We start from the raw sequence: 24124 nt of genomic DNA on the forward strand, positions 1-24124 counted from the left end.
CTCTGCTGCCTCTCCCATTCCTGTTGAAGAAAAAACCACAAGCCCCACATCTCAATACCTAATCTAATTGTAGTTTCAACCCCTCCCAGAACCTTAATTAACCAGTACGGAACTTTCGGGTCAACCACCAATGGCCCTCCCCATCCCCTAGGGAAAGAAGAGGCAATCTGCATGATAAAAACCCTTGTCTGTCCCCAAAGAAGAGATGTCCTGCCCAAAATAATCCTTTCTTTTCTGTCACTAATAGCTCCCTGGATCCACTCTTCTTCCAAGAAAATATCTTCCATTTTGTACAAAGCTTCCAGTGGCTGGATGGGAAGCTGCCCAATTCGTGACTCACTTAACAAAGCCAATTAGATTTTCCAGTTTACTCCATTGAATTTTGTTTTTTTAACTCTCCTCTGTACGCTGAATAAAACTACAGAAACTTTTGTTCTGAAGTTGTTAAACACCCTGTAAGAAGCGATGATGGCCCTTTAATTTGTGCAGATTGTTTTAGTTGTTGGGAGACTCCAAGATCTCTTCCTACCTCACAAACAGAAGCATGACAGCTTATGTTCTGGACTACCTTTTCAAAACTGTTTGCATAACGAGTAGCCTGGGAAGATAAAGGTGATGTCTCTCCTCTGGAACGAAGGGGCAGATCTGCCTGTGGTCCAGTATAACACAGATAATGCCTCCTGCTAGGCCAGAGAGCAGGTCTGCTTGAAGACTATTACAAAAGATTCAGGTTGCTCAGCTTGGGCTTCCACTGTGCGTCACCCAGCCCAGGCAGGTGCTGGACTGTTCCGTGGGAACCAAGGCTCGGAGAACTGGTTCCAGAAAATGATGATATTGTAGCACTACAGCTAAAGGTAATGAACTGTCCTTGGTCCCTAACCCAGGGGTCTTATGTCTTCTGCTAGCACCCATGCAATAAATGATGGCCAACTTCTTTGTTCTCTTACAAATAGGATAAAGTCTCAAGACACTTAACAGTTCTTGCAATTAGTTACGCTGTGTCATGATCAACCCCTGTCATCCAGATAAGTGGCTGCAAAAGGTAACCACTTTTGACCCACTTACACTGCAATCTTTGGACATTCTTCAAATAAACGGAGAAGGCAGGACTCGTTTATCGCAAGAGTCTATGAAGCTGCTGATTAATTGAGCAGCATAGGTAAACTGTGAAGATATTGTACACAACATACTAGAGAGTATTTTTATTAAAGTCTGCAAAATAATTAAAACCTATTTTGCGCACAGATTTTGAATCAATTTGCAGAACTCAGGATCTCAGTCTGAAAAACACGCCTATACCAGAAATGGAATAAGATGGAGTCAAAAGCTTAGAGACTTTTTTTTTTACTCCAGCTCCATGATCTAGGGTGACATCATTCATTAAACCTCTCTCCAGCTCATGCCCTGCCCCCACCTCTACCATGAGATTAACTGTGCCTGCTGGGTACAGCTCACAGAGGACCAAACATGTTAGTGTATAAGATGCTTTGTAAATTCTGAAGAGGCGAGACAAAGGTACAACTCTTTGTTATCGCTGCTTGTCATTAAAAGCAAGCTCTCGGTCACTGTCTCGGTAGGAGTTCAGCAGCTAACAGCCATCCCGGTCTGCAGAGTCCTTTGTTCGCTCAGAAAATATTTATTGTGCCAGGTGCTGGGAGGGAACAGGAAAAAGATCCCAGGGTCACATGGTAACCTCTGATAAGATAAAACTCGAAAAAGGGCCTTCCCCTGTGGACAGTTTCTCCCTTCTATTCCTCTTCCGTCCGTGGAGGAGAGAATGTAATGGGAGCAGTAGGGACCCAACAGAGATTGAATGGCCTATGGGCATTTAAACCAATTCTTCAATCAGGTCAACACTCCTAGGCTGAAAAAAACAGACTTCTAGGGGATGGAGAGAGAACTGCTGTTGAGAAAACCAAAAGCCCTTTAGATAAACAAGTAAGCCAATGTCTTTCTGTACCAGATGTGGAAGAGCATTAACTCCACTTAAGACTGAGGTGAAATTAGAACTGAGAAATCTCTTAGACCCATGCTTGAATGAAATCTTAGTTCAAAATGAGCATTTCAACTATTAGTTTTGGTAAGAAAAGTCCAAATTATACCTCAAACTTGCATTCTCTTGTATAGCTAATTCTGTTTATCAGTCTACAGAACACTTTACAAATCCTTAGTCCAACTTTTTTCTTAAAGATATTTATTTTGCTAACTGCTGAAAAGATAATCAAGTTTTTTAGTTTGGTGCAGACACCTCAAACATCTTCCACCACGTAAAGGGAGGATGCATGGATTCGATGCTGTTCTTTTAAGTTACACATATTTATCCTGCTTACAAAGGTTTTACTTGAAAACTAGAAAGTGTACTGTTTGGGACAACGTGGGTTATGTGTGTGGCTGTGTGTCTGGGATGTTTGTGCTTATGCAAAATTAAGTGGGAAATGGTAAGCCTCTCCTGGAGAGAAGTCATGCCTTAGTATCCACATGTTCAAGTCCACGGTGAAGGTTTAGTGAAACCTTGTTGGTGAAAGGGCACTGTGCCCCGGACACGCTCAGATGAATTCCTCAAAGTGACAAAGTCTGGGCTGTGATCCCGGATCACACACCCTCCCTCCCACGCTCCCTTCCAGATGGCAGCAGGGGGTAAGCCCCAGGATGCAATCACGCTGAGGTCAGCCCCGTCGCATGTGCTTAAAAAAGTAGTTCACTTACTTACTGCCCACGAGAAGCCTATGAGGTCGACACAATCCATCTCTCCACTTACTAGATGGCCAAATGGAGGCCCCGAGACGTGAGACCACATGTCCAAAGGGCAAGAACCAGGATTCGCACCCAGGGAGCCTGGCTTCCCAACTCCTCACGGCTATGCTAGGCTAAATTTTAAAATAATATGAAAATAACAGGTGCCATTCATTTATATTCTTGTTTACTATGCTAAGAGCGACAGCTAACATTCCTTGGGCTCTCACGCTGAGTCAAGCACCGTGCTTAGCATTGTACAGACTGTGTTCCATTTAAGGCCCAAACAGCCTTTCCATGTGGGTCCCGCCATGTCTCCATTTGAGACTGCAGATCAGCGAGGTTTGGCAGCCTGCTGAAGGTCCCGGGGCAGGCAAGTTTGTGAGGCTGCTGGAGAGTCGGCGTGAGCTAGGGAACGGGGTGGGAGTCCTGTGGAGAATGCCACGTCTCCACTCCCTGCTCTCCATGGTTTCCCATTATACTAAAAATAAAGTCCTCGATTCCTATCACGGCCTTCTGTGATCTGGCTCCAACCCATCTCCTACTGTTCTCCCTTATTCCTCCTGCTCTCTCTGACACTCTGGTCTCCTTACTGACACAAGACGCACCAAGCACGTTCCTGCTTCCGAGCCTTTGCCCTTGTTGTGCCCTCTCTCAGGGATGCTCTGCTACCGAATATATCTGCAAGGCTCACTTCACCCAAATGTCACCTTTGCAGGAGTGTCTTCCCGACCCTCTTCTCTACAATACCTCACCACCTCCAGGAAGTCTCTTTTCTTTCTAGCACTGAAAACCATGAATTCTACCGCATTCTTCTTCATGTGACACCCATTTAACGTCCACCTCTTCCACTGGGGCAGAGGCTTCGTCTGTCTTTGGGTCCACGGCATGTTTCCAGGGCCTATAATTATGCTTGGCATGCAGTAGGGGCTCAGTGAATTTTTGTTGTATAATTAGTGCATTAATAAAGGGCCTGAAGGCGCAGAGGAGCCCCGGATGGTCCAGAGGCACGTAGTTCAGCATGAACAGCACATAGGATGGAAGGGGAGAAGCAACGGAAGGTGAGGCTGGAGAAGTCTGTTTTCTAGAAGGTATGACAACTTTCTCTACCTTTTCTTATTCTGGCATTGCCATCATACCCATTACCCAGCCTGTAGCAAGAACAGTTCTGTATCAGACATTTTCAGTTACTGCTCACCCTTGGAATAGGGTTAGAGAACCCCTTGGCTTCCTTCCTTGGAAGTGACATGTATGTCTTCGAGAACACAGAATCTTATGCAGGGGTGTCCAACCCATGGCCCATGAGCTGCATGAAGCCCAGGACGGCTATGAATGCAGCCCAACACAAAACCGTAAATTTACTTAAAATTCTACAAGATTTTTTTTTGTGATTACATATCACAATGTATTTAATGTGTAGCCCAAGACAACTCTTCTTCCAGTGTGGCCCAGAGATGCTGAAAGGTTGGACACTCCTGGAAGGGACTACCACGGTAATCTAAACACCTAGCACCTGCTAGAATTCTCCAGAAGGAACTGAGAAAGGAAAAGAAACAGCAAGAAAACTTGTATACAGTCAGGAAGACAATGGAGGTGTCGATGGGACCCTTCCATTCAAAGTCATGTAAGTCAGAGAGATGAGAGTTTCTCTACAGTTCAGTATTGACAGCATGTGACAGGTGAACTAGTACATATTGAGCATTAAGTGGCTGGACAATCCCAGCTTGGAAAACAGAGGCGCGCAGAACCTGGACAGGGGCAGGAGACCGGAGAGGGACAGAATCCAGGGCGGCCATCACTGTCACATGAGTAACTGAATTGGTTTTCATTGGTGGGGTCTAACAACAAGGAAGAATCAATGAGCTAAAATACTTGAGTACTTGCTACAATTTATTCTTTTAATTCCCACACTGAACTACACACCTAGGAGGTAGGTGCTATCACTACTTCAGTGTCAAAAAGAAGTTACTGAGGTTTCAAAGCCAAGGTGACAGGGCTAGAACCCAACCCTGTCTGGCTCTTAGCCATCATGCTACTTGACCTGACTCCCTGGGTCCCCTCCCCCATCCACCAACCCACCCATGGTCAAGTAGGCTGTTTTATGTGATAAGTATTTCAACTCCCAGAAACACTGAAAGGCAACCAGAGTGAAGAAGGGAGTGCCATTGCTCCTGCACTCCTCTCTCTTCTGGTTGCCCAGGGGAGAAAAAAACAAACAAACAAGGAAGGAAGGAAGGATGGAACAGGAGCTGCAGCTCGGAGACCACTGAGGAGATTCGAGATCCAGCAACCAAATACTCCCGGGCGACTGAAGACTCATTTCTCAAAGAGCTGAGAGGTTTTCCCTCATAGATCACCCTGCTATCTGAGGTTCTCTCCCTGCTCATTTCTTGACCTCAGCTTGAACTTCCATTGCACTTGACACTGCATCTCTAGCCATTTACAAAACTAAGCCTCCAAGTTACACAACAATATTTCATCATTCCATGGCAAACATCAAGCTCCAACCTTTTGTTTTCACTTCTGGAGTTTTGTTAAATCGACCTAAATATAGAAAATACTATTTACATACATTCTTTGTTAGGAATCTTATGAAACTGACTTAATTTCTGGAGAAAAGAAAAGCAAGTGAGTGATAAAATTTTCTCATTATTAAAGGAACAGTTATATAACCACCCCACATGGAAGCGCCAGGCTGAAGTCAAAACGATAAAAGACTAAAATAGCCCTGCTTTTCTCTCCAAGCGAAGGTTACAGTGGGGGCTTTCGTGTGCAACATACTTCTCGTACAGCCTCTGTCCTCTCATGAAGGCCTTCACTTCGTTGTCCAGTGGGAAGGTGCCGTCATCCTTTCTGAAGCGGTAGAAGAGTTTGACATCCTTGAATTCCTTGTGTTCATCACACACTGAAACACAATATACAGAGGGGGGCAAATGAGCAAAAAAAACCTCATGTAATTACTCAAAATATCTAAAATGCTAATGAAGATATGTTTACTACCTAATTTCTCAAGCACACTACTCTATGATTTAATGCACACAGAGTATTGAGCACGGGACCTGGAACAGAGTAAGTGCTCAGTATTATTAGCTATCATATCATATCATATCATATCATATCATATCATATCATCACTACTATCTAGTAAAAGGGTCGCAAAATTCCATTCATCATTCATTCCACAAACTCTGCTTGAGCATGATATTCGGGCAGGCGTCAACCACAAAGAATGTGAAATCTAATGCAATAAAGAGAAATGTCAACATGTGATTAAAATGCGGTGTGATGAGGCAATGGGAGAGGTGAGGAGATACTGGGAGGTCAAAGGAGGAGTACCCAGTACCCCAGTACTCTGGATTTGGGGACTGGATGCTTTTCGGAAAAGGGTGCATGTAAGTGGAGACCTGAACAATGCGTAGCAATTGGGCATACCAGCCCAAGAGGAAAAGAATACCGTATTTTGCCATGTATCATGTGTCCCTTTTGCCCAAATTTGAGAGGAAAATAAGGCTGAGCATTATACATGGGCAGTACTAGGATGTGGGTGTGCATTTACATGGCAAAATACGGTATGTGAAAGATCTTGGCCTGGGTTAGAGATTTCAAGGAGATGCGTTCATGAATATCCTTTGAACCCTTGAGAGCAACCGCAGAAAGCTGGAAAAACCCGAAATGGCCACGGAGAAACGTGTGACGGCACAATGACACACACCGTGTGCACAGCGGTGAAAGTGGGAAGCCGGAGATACACTATCAGTGTGATGTGTCTCCCCAAAAGTGCAGGGAACAAGCTGCAAAAGAATACACTTGCATTGCTATAATGATTTCAAACATTTAAAATGATATATGTTGCTAAGAGATGCATAGACAGAAAAGTATAAAGAAGCCCATGGAAATAAACCCAAATGCCTCTTGGAGGAAGGAAGGGAATGGAGCTGGGGAGAGGTACACAGCAGACAATTAAAGTAAAATGTTTTATTTCCTAAATGGGTAAGGTCAAGTCTGGAATACAAGATGTAGTCCTTCACTGCCCCTCAGTGCCCCTGACCGCCACGTCGCTCACCGTGATGAATGATGCCCCGGTCTGCTAACTTCTGCATGAGTTTAATCGCCGTCTCCCTGTCGGAAGCCTCCTTGTGCTCAATCAGCCAGTCGATCAGTTCTTTGGCGACAAAACAGTTTGGGTAGGTTTTGAGATGATGCCGCCTGTCTTTAATAACCTTTTCTTCATGCAGCCTGAGCCTGGACAGAAAATTTGGCAATCAGTTTAGAAATTTTGGTGACAACACAAGTGATTAAACCGACCCCAGAGGGCGGTGGCAGAATGGAAACTGGGCAGGTACCAGAGTACCACTCAAATATTTCCATGGCAGTGGGTGACTTCCACCCTGTCGGAGCCCAGGGCCCCCCGAGCGTGACTGCACCCCCAGATCTAGCGGTAACACAGGGAGATGGGAGAGAAACACAACCAGATGACCTAGAGCTCAGGAGAGTCACTCAGGAGACTGAGAAAAGCTGTCCCCCCACCCCCCACCTCACTCCCTTCTCTTGATCTCGCTGCCAGTGGACTTATGGCTTCAAAGAACAAAAACTCTGAGTCCAGGTACTTCCTCTCCATCACAGATTAATCAGGGTCCACCATAGTTGCATTCATTTATTCATACAACAAATACGAATGAGTGTCTATTACCTGGCCGTTAGTCACTTTTGAGCATTAGAACCATACATCGGAAAATACCCAAAGGTCATTGCCTTTACGGGTCTTGTTTCTTATACAGGCAAGGGGTAGTCCTTCCTGAGGCTCACCAGGTTCCAGGTGCTGATTGGAGCACTTTTACATAGATCGACTCACTTAATGTTCATAATAATGATCTCATCAGAACTTATTATTGCTCAGCCTTCCTTCCTCCCTCCCTCCCTTCCTTCCAACAGAGGGAACTGAGTTCTCTGAGACTGGCCTGAGACCACGCGGCTAAGATCTGACCCCTGATGATCTCATTTCAGAGTTCTGCTTTTCAATCGCCACATCACGCTGCCCCTAGCTAGGGAAGAATAATCAAAAAATCCTGGAAATGGATTAAAGCTGTCGAATAACTACGATTTATTTATAGGCTGATGGGTGAGGGTGGAGGGAAGTGGCTGACACAGAGCCTCCCTTGTTCCCTTCAGAACTCAGTGACTTTCTTCCAACAGTCTTAAACCTGCCTGAAAAAAAAAGTTTGTCCCATTTTTCTTTCTTTGTTTGATCAGCCTTGCATTTAGTCTTTAAGTCCCAAGTGAACCATCAGGTCAGTTTCCCTTCTCCTTCACCCACATGATTGCTATGCTCCTTAAGTCAGTTCTTGACATTGGGGCACCATGGGAGTGTCACGTGAGAAAATCACAAAGCAACTGTGTGCCCTGGGCGAGTAACCTAATGTCTCTTTGTTTCCTCGTAAAATGTAGGCAATTACACCTATCCTGTCCTTGCAGTGTGGAGATTTAGGGACAGAATGGTTGTGAAGCACCTGCTAGCAACCTGGCAGAGTGCCTGACACATCACAGGTCCCACCCGCCTTTCCCCCACTCCCTAAGAAAGGAACTAGATCATACTCTCGCCTGTTTTCTGGGCAGAGTGCACTGAGTGATAATGGGTTTTGATAACACAAAGGTTCTGATGGGGGGTTGGGAGCATATTGGGCCGGCGCTCTGAGGCCAAGCTGCTCTTCCTCGCTACACACTGGTATAGGCCGAGCAGCGTCCTCTAGAATTCCTATGTTGAGACCCTCAGCCTTTCAGAGCATGACCGAATTTGAAGATAGAGTCTTTTCAAAGACAATTCAATTACAATGAGGTCAACAGATTGGGCCCCAATCCAACAGGACTGGTGTCCTTATCAGAAGAGGAGACGAGGACACAGACGTGCACAAAGGGAAGACCACGTGCAGACAGACAGGGAAGATGGCCATCAACACGCCAAAGGGCGGCCTCAGCAAAACCCACCCTGCCAACACCTTGATCTCTGAGTTCTAGCCTCCAGAACACTGAGGGAGTCCCTCAATCCATGGTACTTTGTTAGGGGAGCCAGAGCTGACTAAGAAATCCAACTGTTGAAGACGGGATTAGTAGCCTGCATAGTCTGGGGACAAAGGACTCAGCTGGGGCATTGGCAGGGGGCAGGGAGAGGAGGAGAGAAATGAGGGAGTCCTGTCATCCGTTAACTGCACAGAAAGGAAAGAACGGGCTTCTATTTCATGGGCTTCCTGCCGTACGCCCCGCGTGATAGTGAGCATTTTCACACACGCTCACGTAACTAGCTGCAATGGCCTGATGTGCGCACCCCCACAACGTTTCTGTGTTGAAATACCAAACCCCAAATGTCAACCCACTTGGCTCTGCACCTGAAACTAATGTAATATTGCATGTCAACTGTAATTGAACATTTGAAAAAACATTTAAAAATTAATTTTAAAAAGAAAGAACTACCACCCACATGTCAGGTACCGGGACAACTGGGAGCAGAGGACTGGGAATATGAAGACCTGGCTGTCACCCAGAGGCTGCCTGTCGTTCCAGACGATCAAGCGTCCAAGCACGAAGGTCCCATCAATAAAATGGTGTCATACTGTCACAAAACTCACTCAGTGACAAGGACAAAGACGGTGTGTGAGCCCTTACTCAGAATGTGCTAAGTGGTTTTAACAGCTTGACTGTTATTAATCCTCATGCCAACTCCCCAAGGCAGGTCATGTTAAAACCACAAATGATACCCACGTAAAGATGTAATAATTACTAAAGAATAAATGAGCCCTAATTGTTCAAAAAATGTTCATAGAGGTGCACCAAAGTCATTGCATGTATCCTTCTAATAAATTCAGTGACAATGTCACTGAGTAATTTGTGAAACGTGCTCTAAGTGGCAGAATGTGGAACATTCATTCTTAGGCGTGATGTCTGTCAGGGACTCAAGAATAATGAAGACCAATTTATTTAGACATTGAAATGTGGGATAAGCTACCCTATAATTTGGAGGAGGAATAGGTTATGAGCCAAAAGAGGAGTTTTAGCTCCTGTAAACTTTCCAACTTTAAAAAATATGTTAGGGAATATTTACCTTTAAAGACTACAGAATAGAACCTTTCAGTTACTAGCCTTTCATGAACCCACACACTCAAGCTTGGTGCTGATTCTTGAACATGTTTGATTCGCACCAGTTCCCACCCTGCCTCATGAGGAAGCACTAGCCAGCACCCCTCGGCCCTCCAGGGCCTGGGACATTTCCATGTTTGGAAAATTGAACAGACATGTGATAGAGGGGAAAGAACTCGGGAGCCAGGAGTTAGCCTGAAACTTGATATTTCTAGACATGTAACCGAAGGTTAAAAATGCTCAATACCTGTGCTATCATCTTTGTTTTCTTTTATACTCAGAAACACAGTCTAAAAATGAGCCTGGAAAACTGCATATTCCAGGACCAGGTAGCCCAATAAAAAGGCGAGGACTTCTACCCTGCAAACACATAATTAAGTGTTTTGCCTGGCACCATGGGTCCTTAATAAATATTTGGTGAACAAATGAATGTACAAGGACACTCATAGAAATGCCCCATTTTTTTTTTTTTTTTTTTCACAAAGGTGAGGGGGCATCTCACTAACTTGGGAGGAGTTCCCACCCCACAACTTAGTAAGTGTCTACTATCATGAAATCGTCATCTAAGCCTTTTAAAAAACTATTTATGCTTGCACTTCTAGGGTAACCAGTTTCTGGAGTTTTCACCCCTTAAAAGAGTTGTCACAGCTTTTAATACACTCACATGCACAAATCCCCAAGAAGGGGACAGAGTAGGCAATGTGTCCAAGTTTCGTAGAAAACCGGAAATTTTGCATAACTGAACCTCTGTAGAATAGCATTCTCTAGAAAGACTGCAAAAATGCTGAGCAAGGGGCTGAAAGCCACACTTTTAAACACAGCATTTTGCCTGGACACTCCAGTCACATCATCTACCGTGTCCAACATCCCCTTTGAGTTAAAACGGTCTTCCACACCTGACCCGCCCAAGCAGGGTTTAAAACCCCCTGCCTGCTTTCTTTGCAGGTGCATCCCTGTCCATGCCAACAGGCAGTTCACCAAGGAGACAGGGGCACAAGATGCTACCCAATTTAAATGACAATGATGAGTTAGGCCAAGCACTATAGCTCCCTCCTGGATTTAAACCAGAGTGTAGTTTTCACACGGTAGTCGTGCCGTGGAACACTGTTTTGAAGCAGAAGTTACCCAGGTGTCAATGCATATAACATGGCCACGTGGGGCGCTCCGGCTAAGGGGGTTCAGCTGCCAAGTCCAAGTATATACTTCCTGGTTTCCCCATTCAGTTCTGCCACATACCCTCTCCACATCCTCCAGTGTCTACATGGAATCCTAGAACAAAGGTTAAAAGTCCCCAGGACTAGAAGACGCCGAGGAGTGAGAGAGGTGTGGGGAGGGACAGCACAGCCAAGCTGAGAGTTCAGGAGAAAGGGCCCTGAAGATGGAAATGAGGGGTGGCAAAGGACAGCCTGCAGGGCCTTGATCTTTGGAGTTTTCCGGTCTTCTTCCAGCTAGGCACACCCTATGGTAACCAGAACAGTACCAATCCGTCCCTTCAGATGGCTGTGTAAGCCTCGGGTCCTTGGATCCAAAAGAACCTCACCTACCCAGGTTCTAAGGAGTGTGTCTTAGAATCACATTCACTACAAAGACCTTCCTCCCTGACCCCAGGGCTTCTCTCAAGCCTTCTGGCCTCTCTCCCAGCTTCCAGCATACCCACCTTGCAGTCTAGACACACTGGGCTCTTCTCCGTCCCCCGAATATGCCATCACTCCCCATGCCTCTGATCCAGACAGACCCCTCTGCTTAGAATGCTCCCCGCTCCAGGCCCCAAGAATTCAAAAACTCTACTTGCTCTTCAGCTTGAAAGGCACCTCTCCCTGTGAACATCTTCCCAGCCTTCCAAAGCCAGGGACCGACCTCTCCTCTGTTTTCTCCTAATATTTTAATGACACTTTTAATAAAGCATTCGTCCTACTGTATTACAACTAAACGAGGTCAGGGATCCTGAGTGAGAGTTGCTGATTTAGTTTTACCATTCTTGTGCCTGGCGCATGGGAGGGGGATAGATCCTCACTGATGTGAAAAATACTGGTGCCTACTATGTACTCAATAACATTCTACATCAGTCAACTCAATCCCCATTGCATTGTTGGGGAGAATAACCATCTCTATTTTAGCTGCCTTTTCAATCCCACCGGCGAAGAAATTTCAGCACGAAAACAACCTTCCCATCATTCACTTCAGACAGCTGGTCCGCAGGCTTGAGATTCAAGGTGATTCTGTGATGTTCTATTCCTGCCCAGCTAACCAGCTGCCGAAATGGCATCAGACGTTTTCCTCTTCCAGCCCCAACAGAACAAACACTACTAAGTGCGGGGTGTTAATAATCCCGACGAAATTACCATCCATCTGATAAGGAAAGGAGAAATTGTTGTTGCCTTTTAAAAAATAGCTCGCAGAGAACTGCAGCAGGTTGCAAAAGGCAGGGAACAAAAGAAAGGCAGAAACTACAGATTCTCATTTAAAAACAGTGTCATAAATCTCAGCTGAAGTAAACAGTTTAATTAAAAAACACAGCAAGCCCAACAGTGGGGCTGACAGTCGGAGCCCTGACACAGATGTGCTTTAAACCAAAGCTGTTGTCCTTTCCAGATGTTCTGCAACAGCCACTGTCTGTCCCTGGGGACTCAGGGAAAACCACTGTTCATCACCCACCCTAAAGGATGAGAAAAAAGACGAGAACAAGCGAAATCTAACACGCTGCATTTCCTTTGAATGTCTGGATTTATTTTCTAATTAAATTTCAAATGATCAAAATCATACATGTTCATGGTAGAGAAACAATTCAAATATGTATTACAGAAAGTTGGGTAACAGGATGCTAATTGCTGAAACTAGGAGACGGATGCATGAGAGTTTGTTACATTATGGTATTTGCTTTAGGATGCGTTTGAAGTTTTCCTCAACCCCACTTTCCAAAGGAACCCAATATTAATAGTTGTGTATGTATCCTTGCAAAAGTTTTTTTACCTACACATATATGTGTTTGTTTGTGTGAAATAGGATCCTAATATATATTTCATGCAGTTTTACTTGAAGAAGATGCCTGAATTCTCTCAGCCTAGTCAGAACAACAGAACGATACAGAGAGAGAAGCAGGAGAGAGAACCGAACTGGTTAACGGCAACAGAGCACATGCGATTCTGCAGAGCCAAGAGGAATGGGTCTCGGAAACACAGCCCCAGACGCACGCACGTAACGTGCAGAAAGCTGCAGTTCCATGGCGGTTCTGTCACAACGCTCACCAGCAAGTCCCCTTCCCGGGAGGGCTGCAAGCTGTGGCTCTGTGACCCGGAAAGTCTCCATAAGGCACCCCTCCAGGCCTCCCGTCAAGTCGGTACAAAGTCCCAGGTACACTGTGTGTCTTGTCACCGCAATGAATCGAGACGGTAAACACACCCAGGCAGAAAGCAGGTTTCACTCCGAGTCCCATGTATCACACGCTATTTGAAATCACGATGAGGCAGGATGAGCAGAAACAGTAATAGTAGTACCTTCCATCTGGGTGGAGCCGCAGCTGTCAGAGCTGGGACGTGGGACATTCCCGGGAATCAGGAAGCCACTGTCACTCATTTGACAGATAAGGAAGGGAGCTCGGAAGGATCAAAGTGATGTGACCAAGTTACATGTTTAAAGGAAGAGAGTCAGGATTTGAACCCAGATCTGATTCTCCTCTATAGAGAGCTTCCCATACCACTGAATTTTAAATGGCAGAAGCACCTATCTTCTGCCTATTTTATACTCCTACAGGCTAAGAAAAAAAAAAACAACATTCCAGTTATGCTAGAGTGCCACGGCGAGGTGAAAATTTATGCAATTTATGCATCACACAGATCTTGCTACCAATGTAAACACAGATGGGGTTTGCAGACGCACCTATAATAGAAATCATCAGATTGTCTTCATGTAACGATGACACTCCTGGGGGACAGGGAATGGACCTGGTGAGTCACACGATCCCGGAGAGTCAGCATCGGGTCATGCGGGACATATAACAAATACTTTATTTAATGATGTGTGCAGAGAAGTTTGGGAGTCCCTTTTCAATCTCTCAGGCCTAATAGCTGTGTATGGTGCCAGGCGGGTACTAAACTTACTGGGGAGATCACTCTGCACGTCACAGAAATGTCTAATCACTATGCGGCATACCTGAAACTCATATAATAATGTATGTCAACTGCAATTGAAAAAATAAAAAACAATTTAAAATAAATAAATAAATTTTCATCTGGACCCTGAGATAAGAGGTAAGTACAGGGCCAGGACGGGAAGGTCCCTACGTCAGCCTTCTCTCCTTCGACGTAATGTTTTTACTGCATTCTTCTTCTATGCAGGCTTTCTCCTAAGAGGCCTCCTATTCTAAAGGGACGGAGCAATGTGTCAACATCTCTAGCCCTGATCTCTTCCTCAGAGGATGGAATGGTGCTCTTCCTGTTCGCAAAGTGCCTTTCCAAGAAGCTCCAGGATTTTTTTTCAAACAGGTCATTCTTTGTTTACATACCACACCCAGGAGTAGCAGGCCTCTAATTGCCGTTTTGCAGGTGCTGAAACAAGCCCAGCGTGGTTCGTGGAACTCACAAGGACACCAGCACCGGTACTGGTAAAAGTCCTTGCTATCTTCTTGGTAAAGGACTGGGCAGGGCTCTTATATCTTGGCAACTGCTTCCAGCCCTGGTCCCCAAACCCCATCCTGCCCCCTGTAGTGAAGGATGCTGTGTCCTGACTTCTCTCAATATGCAAGGGTTTGCCCTTCACTTAGAACACTGACCCCCAAACAGGGATGTACATTACGTACCTCCCTTTGCCTCTGTTCTCCAAGATCTGGCACAGGGCCAACAACTGGTGCTGTTCAGTGGGTCCCAAGTGGGGGATAGGAAAGTATTGCTTTCAGGTAGGAATAGGAACTCAGTGGCATTGGTTAGCAAATGAACTTCCTGCCTTCCTCATTCACTATTCATCATTCACTCATAGAAGCGCCAAGGAGCCAGAATTCCAATTCAGGTTCCATCCATTATTTACTGTGTAACTTTGGACAAAGCATTCAACTTCTTAGTTCCTCAGTTTTTTTCATCTCCAAAATGGGAATAATAACATGCCTTATATTGTGAAGATTAAAGGAGAGACTAAAGTGCTTAGCACATAATAAGCTCTCAATTAATGTCAACTCTTACTACTGTACATATTTCACTGCCAGGTTTTGCCAAAGCACCACCAAGAAGCCACGGAATAAGCATTTCAGTGTCTTCTGTAGAACAAACATAGTCCTCAGTTGACCAGTTTCCCAGCACAGATGCAGGGTTTTGCGCAAAATTTGTGCTTAATATCTCTAGAAGGGAGTCAGGATCAGGGCAGGCTGACAATTTTTGGATAGACCAGGCTGCTGCTTTTTGTCAAAGAATTAGCAGGAGAGCCCTGCACATGGAGTGGCAGGTAAAAGCAGAGGCCATCAAAGGTGAGAGAAAGAGAGAGAGAGAGAGAGAGAGAGAGAACTCAGTTACTTCCTGAAAATGCCCCCAAACCTTTGCTTCCCATGAAAATTGCTAGAAGCAAAGGGATAACTAAAATCAGAGACTTGTTTTAACGGAAACATCTGGCTATAATTCCAGGATATCTAGTATAAGCCCCCCAACCCCAACATTCCTATTTTACAAATGGGAAAACTGAGACTTGGAGAAGTTAGGTGTTTCCCCTGCTGGAACATCAACCTTGACCTTCTGCCTCTGGCCGGGCTATCTGCTGAACTCCATGTGGGACAGCCTGGAAACAGAGGCTGCTGCTAATCTAGCACTTTATCGAGAGCTAGCCTGGACTCTCTGCAACAGCCTTGCAAGTCATGTCTGGTAACACACAGACGGTACTGGCGTCTTGAGAAAGACACCGCCATCAATCCAGTGTGGGAAACTGAACATTTCGTCCCTCAGAAAAACGTCACAGGGCCTATTTTTAGACAAAGAAAAAATATATGGAAAGATTAAGTACAAAGGATCATGAAGTAATAACTAAAGTGAATGGAATATGAGAAATACACGCCAGGTGATCTGCAGACTGAGGCGGACATTGAACTTAGGGAAGGAGAGGGCAGTGATGCTCAAAGTCGGTCTGCAGGAAGGTCACCTGAAGGGCTTGTTACACCACAAACAGCGGCCCAAGAATTTGCATTTCTAACAGTCGTCCAGCTGATGCCGACGCTGCTCCTCTGGGAGCACATTTTGCAAACCACTGGGCTGCAGTGAAACAGAGCCCAAATTGTGTGATGGAGTAAAAAGAAGAGGGTGATGGGAGGAGGCAGAAAGGAGAACAGCCGTGACCTATAAGGTGTGTGCAAATCAAACAGACCTTTGTGGGTCAGGGTGTGGTCAAGGTGAGATACACTCTCTGGGAGTAAGATTCCAGGCACTGGAGCACCCTCAAAATCCCTGCAAAGCTGACAAGGAAACCAACACCCTGGCCTGACTTACAGTGTGATTTGGGGAGCCTCTCCTTCTTTCCTTTTCTTTCTTTCTTTGTTTCCTTCCTTCCTTCCTTCCTTCCTCTCCCACCCCCCTCTTTCTTTCTTTCTTTCATTTATTTTCAGAGAGAGGGGAAGGGGGAGAGAAACATTGATGTGTTAGAGACACATTGACTTGTTGTCTCTTACACATCCCCAGTTGGGGGACCCAGCCCGCAACCAAGGAATGTGCCCTGACTGGGAGTCACAGGCCAGCTCTGAATCCTCTGAGCCTCACCAGCACGGCAGCCCCTCCCCATCTGCGCAGTAATGCTCATCCCCCCAGAACAGCATAGAGGCCTCCGTCCAATAAGAAGTCGTAAGAGTCTTTCTTTTTAAAGACATGTCTTGGCTGCCCTGGCTGGCCCAGTGGATTGAATGCTGGCCTGCGGTCCGGGGCACATGCCTGGGTTGCTGGCCAGGGCCCCAGGTCGGGGCACGCAAGAGGCAACTGATCAATGTGTCTCTCACACACTGATATTTCTCTTCCTTTTTCCCTCCCTTCCTCTCTCTCTAAAAGACGGGTCTTGGCTGAGAAATAGGTGACAAGCTCACACACATTAACTGTAATCAGGAAAGAAGAGGAAAGGGTTGGTCCCACTTGTGGGAGAGATGCCAAGGCAGAAACGGTGCTGAGAAAGTGGACTCACTGCGTCCCAGCCTGGGCCGACCAATAGAAGCCAGGGACTGCACTGTCTCTGGGAGGAATCGGGCCACCTAAACTGTAGAGTGTGCAGTTTCAGTCTAGGTAACAGGGCCCGGGGGAGGGCTCTTATCCAATTAGGACTTGAGTTTCCTAATCTGGAGAGTGAGGAAGCTGACTAGACTTATCTCTAAAATCTCTTTCAACTCCTAACTTCTCTGTTTATCTGGACACCCTGAAGAGCCTCCAGGGTAAATCCTCAATCCTGAGATGAAAACAGAACAGGCTGTTTGGGGCACATCTTGTACTGAAACTGTGGACCGCAAACCACAGGGCCAGGGAGCACGAAACAGCACATTTCACTTCCTTTGGGCTCTCAGACGAGGATGAATATATCAAAGAGAAACTTGTGCTAAGCATGCTGTGTCCAAACACCGGGTAGGGTTACAGTCGTGTATTTTCAGCTCATGCCACAGATGCTGAAGCTGCCAAAGTTCCAGAGGCTTTGGGGGTGCGAGTCAGTAACACGGGGGGAAAACAAGATTTCTCAGGGTTTAAAAATATGTCAGGAACCCTCCAAAGTGTTCTCGGTGACATCTGCAGCTACAGCGGAGGCTGCTTCCTGCGAAGGGGCTGGTAATCTCAACCCATATACACCTATTGAGCCCCAACTGCATACCAGACATAGCTTCACCAACTGCTCCTGGTGAACTAGTTTCTGCAGTTCAAGGACCTGAAACTGAAGCAGGTATTGTTTCTCCAAACTAAAAATGTTGTCTTCTATGTGTATGACTTACACACACACACTGAGTTTATCCAACAGTATTGTTTTCCTCTTCTTCTATTTCCTCTGTTTTAGCCAAATGCGTCACCACTTCTGTCACTGTCCCGAGATGTGCGCTAATCCTTTTTGAGTGCCCGCTGCCCCTCTTCTCCTACCCATCCATTAAAGCCTAACTCAGCCTTCTCCCAATACACTTTTTCCCCTCCAACCAGATATCATCTAGTTTCCCTGGATGCCTTTCCTACAGTGCTCACATTCACCCACATATTCTTTTGTATTTCTTTACTCTTATTTCCATCCATTCTTGCTCTTCAACCATACCACAAATTGTATGAATAAGGAATTCTCTTTCTTTCGTATTCCCCAAAGTGTCTGGGATAGGGCTAATGGTAAGCAGTCTCAGTTAGTATAGGGTCTGCGTTTTCATCTTTGTTTTCAGCTGGATTGAAACAAACTCTAGCACAGCACAAAAAGTGAAACTTGAGTGTCTAGTCTTCGGACCTTTGGTGGCTACAGACATACCCATCCAGGTTGTACAGACTCAGAAGCGCTTCAAAGAGTTTCTGTCGTTGCTGGTCTATTAATCAGAAGGAGTATCTATCTGGATCACCTGTGATTATGTTTGGTCCCCTTGGATAAGAAACATTAACTATTTCTCCCTGCAGGAACAGTCCATGCCATTTCTCACAGAATGTGTATCCAGCAGGTGTCTGAGCTTTAGCTCAAGCTCTGCCTGCTGACCCAGGCAGGCCTGGGCAGGTATGGCGCAGGTGGGTGGACGGGGCTCTGCAAGGGTCTACTGATGGCTTTGCCAAGGAGCCAGACCCCCAGAGAGGAAGGAAATTTGGAGAAGGCCACAGGAATGGCAGACTCAAGGACAAGGAGCCAAATCTGAAGGTACAGTGTTCACTCAAGTTCTGAGAGGCAACGGGCCAGAGACGGCTCTGCTGTGGGCAAAAGGTGATGCCTCGGGGAGGACCCTGAGGACAGGCGTCGCCATCCCTGACACTCACTGTTGCCTAGCAGCCGCTCCCGAATTCAACACCCCTGGAACATGGTAGATGCAAGTTCATCGTTTCAGTGCTGCCCCTTCTCTACTCCCTCCTTCCCTGCCCCGCCTCCCCCAGAAAAACATACACATTCCCTCATCATCATCATTCCCTACCGAACCAGTTCCTCTCCCCGAACTTGTGACTTCTAGGAATGATTCCTCGAATATTCCATCCACCCAGGCAACATTCTCAGCGACCTTGACCTAAGAGCCCCTCACGGAGAAAAGTTAGGCTTTAGTTAGGTTTTGTATTCCCAGGAGTCTGTGCAGTGCTGAGAGGCGCTGAGACGGTTTCTTGTAAACAGAAGGGATGAGGGGAAGGTTCTGATGTGCTAGTAACATTCTATTTCTTGACAGAGGTGCTGATTATGCAGATGTTTTTATACTGTAAAAATTTGTTGCGTTGTACACACACACACACACACACACAGAGAAAATGTTTCTTGGAGTCAGATTTCTTTCATGCCATAGGTTTCAGCTGTCATCGAGTTCTGTTGCTGACCCCTGGGAAATTTCCTTCGATTCAAGGCCGCCCTTCCTCGGCCACTCTTCCGAGTCCAGAGTCTCCTCATTTAGTCCCCAGATCTCCACTCTTCCAACACATACCTGCCGCCCCACTCACCTGTCCTTGGTAAGGGCATACAGAGACTGGCTTTTAATTTGGGTTCGCACAGGCTCTGCATCCTCGGGGCAGCAGGCACAGCTCCCTCACTTGGCCACTCTCCCTTATCAGCCACGTGGACCCCTGTTCCCCACCCCAGGCCCCGGCTGCAATCAAGCAGGCACATCTCCTCTGTCTACCCCACTTCTCTGCCTTTGTCCATAGCAATCCCACTGCCAGGAATTCCATCCTTATCCCCTTTGACTTCCATACAAACTTCTCAGCCTGCCTTGGCTGGTATCGCTAGTGGAGTGCCAGCTTGTGAACCAAAGGGTCACAGGTTTGATTCCCAGTCAGGGCACATGCCTGGGTTGTGGGCCAGGTCCTCAACTGCGGCGTGTGAGAGGCAGCCACACAGTGCTGTTTCTCTCCCTCTCTTTCTCCCACCCTTCCCCTCTCTCTAAGAGTAAGTAAATGGGCTCTTAAAAGAACAAAAGCAAAAGAACTTCTCATCTTTCCTCCTGTCCCACCTCACCAGAGAGCCATCTCCTTTTCTAGGTCACAAGGATTTCTCCTTTCTAAAGCCACTGCTCAACACTCCAGGGTTCTTTGCAATATTTTGTCCAGTTGTCCTCCATTTATTCATGGATTCCTATTTTATTTCTCCATGTAAAAGTCAGCTTCCTGAGGGCAGGAATCATGCTGTTCATTGCTTGATATTTTGTTTAATACAAACAAAGGCTGGCCCCTCAGACTCTCTATAAATATTTGCAGGCCGAGTAACTAAAGATCAAATATTACCAACAGGACCATGCGTACAAAGTTATTCTGGGAGAAAAAAAGATAAAAAATGATATATATACATAATCTCCTAGTTTCTCTGAAATTTGCTGAAGAAATCTGTTCTCTCTATATACCTGAAAGTATATAAGCTTAACTAATCTATAATAAACTGTCCATTACACTTGTAAAAGGCTCACATACACTTCCTTGAATCTTCTTCAAACCCATCTATGAATTGCAGGGCACTGTTTGTTGCCAGGCGAAAAAGACAGTTCTGTTGCAATGACATCACAGACCCCTGGATTCAAAAGTCCAACAGAAAAATATGCTTTTGATGTTGTTATCATTCCCAGTAAGAGCCATGGTGGGAGGAAGAATGGCCTCATTCTCTCCGGCCGCTTATACAAGGGCTATTTACCATTTGGGTGGGCCTTTCACCACTGCCAGAGGCTTCACAATATCACTTTCATCAGTCACTCACCACAAGCGCCATGTGATGTGCAGGAATATTACTGCCCTGTTGGGCAGCTCGAATGGCGTCCTGAGACACAGAGAAATTATGAGAGCGACTTGCCCCACCCTGGTCTGGGCAGGTATGGCTCAGGGCTTCCGAGATAAAGAGTGAGAGTCAGAGCTTAAACTCAAAGCCCGCTGTTCTGCTTAGATCCCTGGGAAAACCTACCAAGCTCTTCCTTCAGGAAAGCTGAGACACACTTGTCACCAGCTCATTTCTTTAGGCTAACTCTCCGACAGTGCTCAAAGTCAGCTCAACCCAATTACCATCGACTGCACACCTAGTAATGCCAGACACTGTGCTAACCAGGGGGCACATGGCAGTGAACCTGAAACACACATATCCAGCATCCCGCACGGGGCTCAGAGTCCAGAGAGCGGCCTAAAAAGGAGGGGCCGAAGCCATCATTTGGGGTGCAACCAGAAGACATCAGAGTGCCTATATGTCACATACCTTTCAAGCGACTTAAATTTCTACTTGAGTATGTGTGTGTTTATGATATACATGATGCATTGGACTAGTAGTGCATGTGCACAACTGTTAAATTAACAGTTAACATGGGGGGAATCTATGTTCAAAATATGTTTATAGATAGGGATGGGCAAGCCGAAACATTACAAAACCAGTGAACTTCAGGACTATTTGGACTTTCCTGAACATGCCATAACATTTCACATCTTCGAGTCTTTCTACTTGTTAGTCCTCTGCCTTAAGAGACTACATGTACCTCTCCTCCCCCACTGTACCCCGAGTTGACTCCTTCAAAACCCAGCTTAGCTGTCGATGCTCAAGGAAGGCTTCATCATCCTCCTTTCCCAGGCGGTCGATCAGTTCCACCCGGTGCTCCCACTGCAGTGGCCATATCTTTCTATAGCAGAAACGACCTCAGTGTGTAATTGCCCACATTTCCATTCATGTCTCTAGCTGGCTAGCATCTCTGGCTATCAATTCCTCGAAGGCAGGGTTCTTCTGGTCCACCTACTGTTCTAGCATTGGTGTCTGGCGCCTAAGAGACACTCACAGGGTATGTGAGAAATACAGTTACAGTTTTCTCTTTCTAACTGCAACTGACTCAAAGATAGAAATTTCACATGGGCAATCAGAGTGGGTATCACTTCCCCTTGTCTGCCCTTGTGGAGGGGCCAAGGGGCATTTGGGGTGGGGAAGGGTGTTTATGCTCAAGGTATTAGAGCATCGCCTCTGACACCCCGGTTAAGCAGAAAATGTAGAGCTAGGATGTAAGCTATACATTGTAAATCGACCAGTGAGGGGCTGGCCAGTTTTGAGCTTTTGTAGAGGCGAAGTCCAAGTGCTGCTGAACCTGGGAAGAGCAAATCAGAAATGCACTGCATTTGGGTGGAACAGTCTTGTGAAGACGCCCGCAGGACTGAGAGGAAAGGAGCTCAGGTCTGAGGTATGAGCCTCATGTCCTGTCTCGACTCTATAGACGCTAACTACCTCGGGGCACTTGTCTGCAGGACAGGACACCTTTGACTCCTCAGAAATACTTTCAGAGTTGGCAGCAGGAAGTAGAAAGTAGAAAAAAACCAAGACTGTTGGTTCCATTCTAACTCTGGTACAAATGGCCAAGCAAGAGTCAAATGGCCAAGTAAGTCATTTAAAAGGGCCAGGTTAGATTAGCACTGACGTCCCTCCAGCCTGAAGTTCCACAACCTGATAATATTTATGACATGGAAATATATGTTGATCAACATGGTAAAATCACCCCTTTAGGAAGCTCTTCACTACGGCGTAACTTGGAGCAACTACTTTAGTTCTCTGGACCTCACCCGGTCAGCAAATATTAACTGAACACTTAGTGCATATCAGGCACGGTAGCTAGCAACTTGGACCACCCTCATGGACTATGCACTTAAGTAAACTTCACCTTCCTTGTCCTCAACATGCAAAGACGCTTTCATCTCTAAAACCCCTGAAATGTGATGATTCTGTGTGAACTCCAAACTGGCATGGCTCTCAAGTCTTTTTCTCCAGTTCTATGTATTCTTAAAAACTCCATTTAAACACATTGTAACTATAGAACTTAATTTCAGCTGTAAAATAATCCCTCATCCAATTTAAGAGATCTACATTTGAAGATTTTAAATGTATTTATTTTAGCTCTTGTCCCTGAAAACTACTCCAGCTGCCCTCATCAGAGCATCAGCATTACAAAGCTGAGTGTGAGATTTAGAATAAAAAAACCTGGTGTGGTTCAGTGCATTGAGTGTTGGGCCTGCAAACCAAAGGGTCGCCAGTTCAATCCCTAGTCAGGGCACATGCCTGGGTTGAGAGCCAGATCCCAGGTTGGGAGTGTGTGAAAGGCAAGCAGTCAATGTGCCTCTAACACATCAATGTTTCTCTCTCCCTCTTTCTCTCTCTCTTTCTATTTCTCTAAAAATAAATGATATCTAAAACAACAACAACAACCAAAAATCGAAATCTGAGCTCTGCCTCCACCACTTAGTAACTGCGTCTTTGGCCAAGTCACTTACTCTCTTCCTGAGCTGCATTTTTTTTTTGCGACTTAGCAAGTTTTTATTCCACACCAACTGTGTACCCACCTTGTGGTGAATACTAGGGACATGAACAAAGAACAAGGCAGTGGGGCGGAACTTTAGGAAAGCACTTCAAGCTTCTCTATTGGGATCAAAATCAGCATTCGGATTCCTATCGGCTCACCAGCTAAGGACCATCAGAATGATAAGAATCAATAGAATGCTACATAGAAAATTTCCTAAAATATAAGATTGCTATTTAAATGTTACCTGGTGATCATAATTTATATAACAATGATCACACAGAACTAAGATAGAGGAAAGGGAAATTGTTATAAAACTAAATATATATATTAGTTTTATATATTCATCTCACCCAGGAGGTGCCTGTGATTTTATAGTCCAAAGCCTCACAGCCTGACCTCCTCCCATGTTCTCTGAAGGCATCTGGGCTACCAACTAATAACTGCTATAAAAAATCCACAAGGCTGTAATTACATATCTTTCTAATAGCATCTGTAAAAGCTAAAAATATTAATATGTTTGTGTGCCCTCTTACCCGGGATTGCATAATCAGCTGACTCTAAAGTGGGATTTTAATGCTCATCACTAAATATTTGCAATTTTCACAGCACAATGAAGTGATAGACTAAAATGTAAAGGGACCAAAACAAAACAAAAAAAAAGTGTTGACTGGCTCATGCTAGAACTGCGTAAGTGTCCTTGTCCATGAAAAGATGTAAAACTGCAAACAACCAAATGAAATCAGTTAAATAAAACACTTTCTGCTTCTTACTCCCAACACAAATTCCAAAGCACAAGGTCCAATTCCCAAAACATTGGTTTTCCTATTTTCAAAGGAGGAAAGGGGAAAATAAAATTTTATTACTTGGAAACTAAAA

At 45.5% G+C, this 24124-nt stretch overlaps 1 protein-coding gene across 1 annotated transcript in view; it reads right to left on the minus strand.

Moving 5' to 3' along the window:
• Window positions 1-24124, minus strand: part of DEPTOR (DEP domain containing MTOR interacting protein) — a 116690-nt gene that overhangs the window by 70020 nt on the left and 22546 nt on the right. Inside the window, exons 2-3 of the mRNA XM_037166621.2 lie at window positions 6797-6975; window positions 5515-5638 (exon numbers count right to left, since the gene is read on the minus strand). Coding sequence (XP_037022516.1) covers window positions 5515-5638; window positions 6797-6975 — 303 coding nt within the window. The remainder of the gene's footprint in view (window positions 1-5514; window positions 5639-6796; window positions 6976-24124) is intronic.

The sequence above is a fragment of the Artibeus jamaicensis genome, unplaced genomic scaffold, assembly GCF_021234435.1.
Source record: "Artibeus jamaicensis isolate MK-2021 breed Jamaican fruit bat unplaced genomic scaffold, CSHL_Jam_final scaffold_916, whole genome shotgun sequence".
In the NCBI taxonomy this organism is placed as follows: Eukaryota; Metazoa; Chordata; class Mammalia; order Chiroptera; family Phyllostomidae; genus Artibeus; species Artibeus jamaicensis.